The 3877-nt window shown below is 41.0% G+C and overlaps 1 protein-coding gene across 1 annotated transcript; it reads right to left on the bottom strand.

Annotated features, from left to right (window-relative positions):
• Positions 1-1647: 1647 nt before the first annotated feature.
• foxd1 (forkhead box D1) lies at positions 1648-2867 on the bottom strand. The gene is made up of 2 exons (XM_043721382.1): positions 1925-2867; positions 1648-1826 (listed from the first exon to the last, which is right to left on the bottom strand). The coding sequence occupies exons 1-2, from the start codon at positions 2481-2483 to the stop codon at positions 1738-1740; spliced, it is 648 nt and encodes a 215-aa protein (XP_043577317.1). The 5' UTR covers positions 2484-2867; the 3' UTR covers positions 1648-1737.
• Between the last annotated feature and the right edge of the window lie 1010 nt (positions 2868-3877).

Raw genomic sequence — 3877 nt, 5'->3', positions numbered from 1 at the left:
ACCTTGATGTTTTTAATATTTTGCTGGTTTTGCTTTCTTTTGTTAACAATAACCACTTGGATCAAAGATTCAATTACATCTTTTGATCCATTTGCAACAACAATAAACATTAAAACATTTTTCAAAAGTTCCAATGAATGAAGTGCACAAGGTATCGACACGCGGTGGCTAAAGTCTGCATGCACGAACATTCATTAATAACCCAGGCAATAGTGCCTCGCTAACTCCAGTTAACACAAAGTTCGTAAAACTGTACCTGGACATCAGTAGAAAAGGATTTGTTATTTGAATGTTACCACGTTAAGTGTCAAAATGGTGCAGAGAACCATTGCACAATATACGGTTCCTTAGCACACTTTAGTTTAAATAAAATAGTATAAACTACATGGTACATTTAGTTCAGGTAATAGCAACAGAAGCCGGAGAGTATAACCTGGAACTTAAAATAAGTAATAACCAAAACGTATTTAAACTGAAATCAAATTTGTTTCCTATATAACTGACAAGCTTAATGCATTTTCCTAAAATACTAAAATGTTCTCTTTCACAACGTTTCATAATTTTGCAAAGCTCCCTTTCCCCGCCAAATAAATAATGCATTGTCCATAAAACAGAGTAACACAAAAACATATTTCTGTTTACAATACTGTTGTTAAATCCTTTGCATTTCAGGGGCCTGTCGATTCCATTTTTAGAAACATAGTTTAATAATGTCAAACTATTTTTGTTTGAGTGTTAACAAGCTCTGCTGCAAATTTAGTTGCACAAATAAATGCAATTTAAATATCTAGAAATGTTTTTCTTGGCTGCTGAATTCTAGTCTTATTATCTCAGATAATCCAAAACTTTCTCCTTATTGATTTTAAGCAAACACACCAAGAAACGTTTTAAATAATAGATTTTATTTTTTTAAAGAAAAGTGTGAAAATATTGCATTAAAACAATACAGGAATGTTCGCCAGTATCGATTTCTTAAACAATTTTGAATCTTAGAGAGGTACAGAGTGTATAAAAGGCAATATCCATATACAAAACACAGGTTAAAAATATCCGCTGAAAAGGCTTTTCAGAATATTCTGTTTCACAGCTTTAAAAAATCTGTTTTTTTTTATTTCCCCATTATATTCTTTAAAGAGAATGTTCTTACACTGTACATAGTGAGCGGTCGATAAACCATTAGATGGCTTCATGTCATTCAAAAACAGATTTACTTGCATTGCCTTCAATGGACAATGTAATTTTTTACGTCAAGTTGAATGTTTACACCTGAGATGTCCTATACACACCATCACTGTAGGGTCAGAAACAGTACCCAGTTCTTTTAACATAAACGCTTTATGATATGTCAGCATTCCGATTCAAGTCTTTGGAAATGTATATAAATATATTTACAGGATTAAGTCTGGTGAACTCTCGACTCTCCGTTATTCTGTCGGCGAATAGGAAATGTACAAAAATAATCCTACCTTCAGATAGGCGTGCATTATATTTTATTAACAGCCGTTAACATTTGGAATCCTACTATGAAAGTTCCCTGCATTTTGAATGACAGTCTCTTGGTGCAGACTTGGCAAAGCAGTTGGACAGGAGGGTGTTGATGATAATAAAGGAACTGCTGGAGACTGGGATGAGCAGCTGGCCGGACCGGCGTTGGCCCCGATGATGTTTTCGATGGAGAAAGGGGACCTTGATATGGCTGAGCTGTGTTTGACAGATTGCACTGACGGGAGTGTGGGGCTAAGCCGCGGGTAGAATGAATTCCTGGCTAGTTCGTTCGCGGGCAGCATGGACGGCGGGGGGATGGGATGGGCCTGCCTTGATGGATGCTGAAAGGCAAAAACGGCAGAATGAGGGTGGTAAGCTTGGATTTGAAGGCCGTATCCACAGCCGTAAGGTCCGTAACCATAAGCAGGAATATAATTACCGTGCTCCCGGAGCAGATCCGCCGATTGCTGTCTTTTGAACCTTTTTCGTCTCCGCAAGAAGCTGCCATTGTCAAACATATCTGCAGATTCGGGATCCAGAGTCCAGTAGTTGCCTTTGCCCGGATTACCAGGCTCCCTGGGAATTTTCACGAAACAGTCGTTTAGGGACAAATTGTGCCGGATGGAGTTTTGCCAGGCTGGGAACTTCTCTCTGTAATATGGGAATCTATTGCTGATAAACTCACAGATCTCGCTCAGGGTCAGTCTTTTTTTTGGACTTTGGAGGATTGCCATTGTGATTAAGGCTATGTATGAGTAAGGAGGCTTTACCAGAGGGTTCTTGCTGACTGGTTTGTAAGGGTCCCGGTTCGATGCGCTGTCTACACATGGCGAGCGAGGGCTCAGAATCTCAGAGTGCATTTGGCTCACCACTTTCCCAAAGGAGCTGCCCTCCTGGGTCTCGTCTTCCTCTCCTTCCGCCCCGTCTCCCACCACATCAATGTCGGTCTCTTCCGAGACGATGGACGCATCGGACATTTCAGAACTCAGAGTCATCATACAAACTGATCCGAGGGCACGACAGCTGATCTGAGAGGCTCCGCGGCGATCCTCAGCGACCCAGCGCCAGCTTCCCACATAAGGAATCCAAGCGAGGAAGGCAGCCGAAGAAACAGGAAATTGTCCCTCCTGCCAACTTTCTCAATCAACCCCTTTTTATCGCCTCGGCTCCAAAGATCAATCGGATCTCGAAAGAACTTCAATAGATCCGCTTTCAGCCTTTCGTCGGGAATGTTTAAAAAAAAACAATACACACAAAAAAAAGACCAGTCGTCAACACACAAATTATAAGCAAAGGGGAGAGGGCGGTTCTCTGCTGGAGCCTTATATTCCAGCGGAGATCACATGGTTCCAAACGTCACCACAAAATGAGAAAATCTTATCAGATTCCTCCTCCAGAATATCGAGCAGCCAGCACAGTACAATAAATAATTGATAGACAGTGCATTCGGTTCCACCTCTATGAGCCTTCAGTGTTCACTTCATACAGCTTTGGACTGCTGTCCTGAGGATTCTTTATCCAGCGCTTGTGTTTGAAATAATGTGTAGAAGGGTTGCAATATTTCTCCAATTTGGGTGAGGAAATGTAGCTAATTGAATGCAAACTTCAGCAGGATGTAGAGATAAATGCAAGAATTATTTCACCGATTCAACCGAATCCAGGAATATTTTGTTTGAGGAGCCAGCGACAAATTTCAGCCACAAAACCTAACGTTCAGATTTCCCTTCCCGGCTGCAGAAAAAAAATGTCTCCCCCCCCCCCCCCCCCCCACTCTTTAAAGCAATAAAGTTTTAAGGTCCCCAGAGAAACAATGGTGAATACAAACACTGCTTTCCTAATTGCTGGCCGCACCTTTTGAAGTTTACATGTAATGAAGTGAATTTTGCAACTGTGTTGGTGATCCATTCAATCCGACAGTCGCCTTTTACATTTCTTTTCTCTCTGTTGAAGTTTGTACAACGTATACAGCATTGTCCCGGCGAATGTGTGTGGCTGTGGCTGGATGTGGGATCGGGGTGGTGGGCCGAGGTGGAGGGGAGGGAGGTGTTGTGATGAGGTTGATGGGATTTGCCGAGGTAACAGTTTCCTTTCCAAATTTCATTGTTTACTTTAATTCAACTTCGCGAATTTCCACGACAAACCTCATTAAACCATATTTAATAACTAGGTGTAAGGTACGATCCAGAAGGATACAGTCAATCAGAACTATTAAAAAGTATTCTACCCGAAGTAAAAATTAATAATGTGCGGGACGGATGTCTTAGTATCTGCAATGTAATTTAGCAAGCAAGTTATGTAGAAAAATGTCATATAAGCAAATTTGAGTTTTGTTCATAACGCCACATCAAATCACTTTCAGAAAATCTGTGTCCCATTACTGAGCTGTTGTAGT

This window comes from Chiloscyllium plagiosum, chromosome 2, assembly GCF_004010195.1.
Source record: "Chiloscyllium plagiosum isolate BGI_BamShark_2017 chromosome 2, ASM401019v2, whole genome shotgun sequence".
Classification (NCBI taxonomy): Eukaryota; Metazoa; Chordata; class Chondrichthyes; order Orectolobiformes; family Hemiscylliidae; genus Chiloscyllium; species Chiloscyllium plagiosum.
This window is presented reverse-complemented; position numbering and strand designations above follow the sequence as displayed.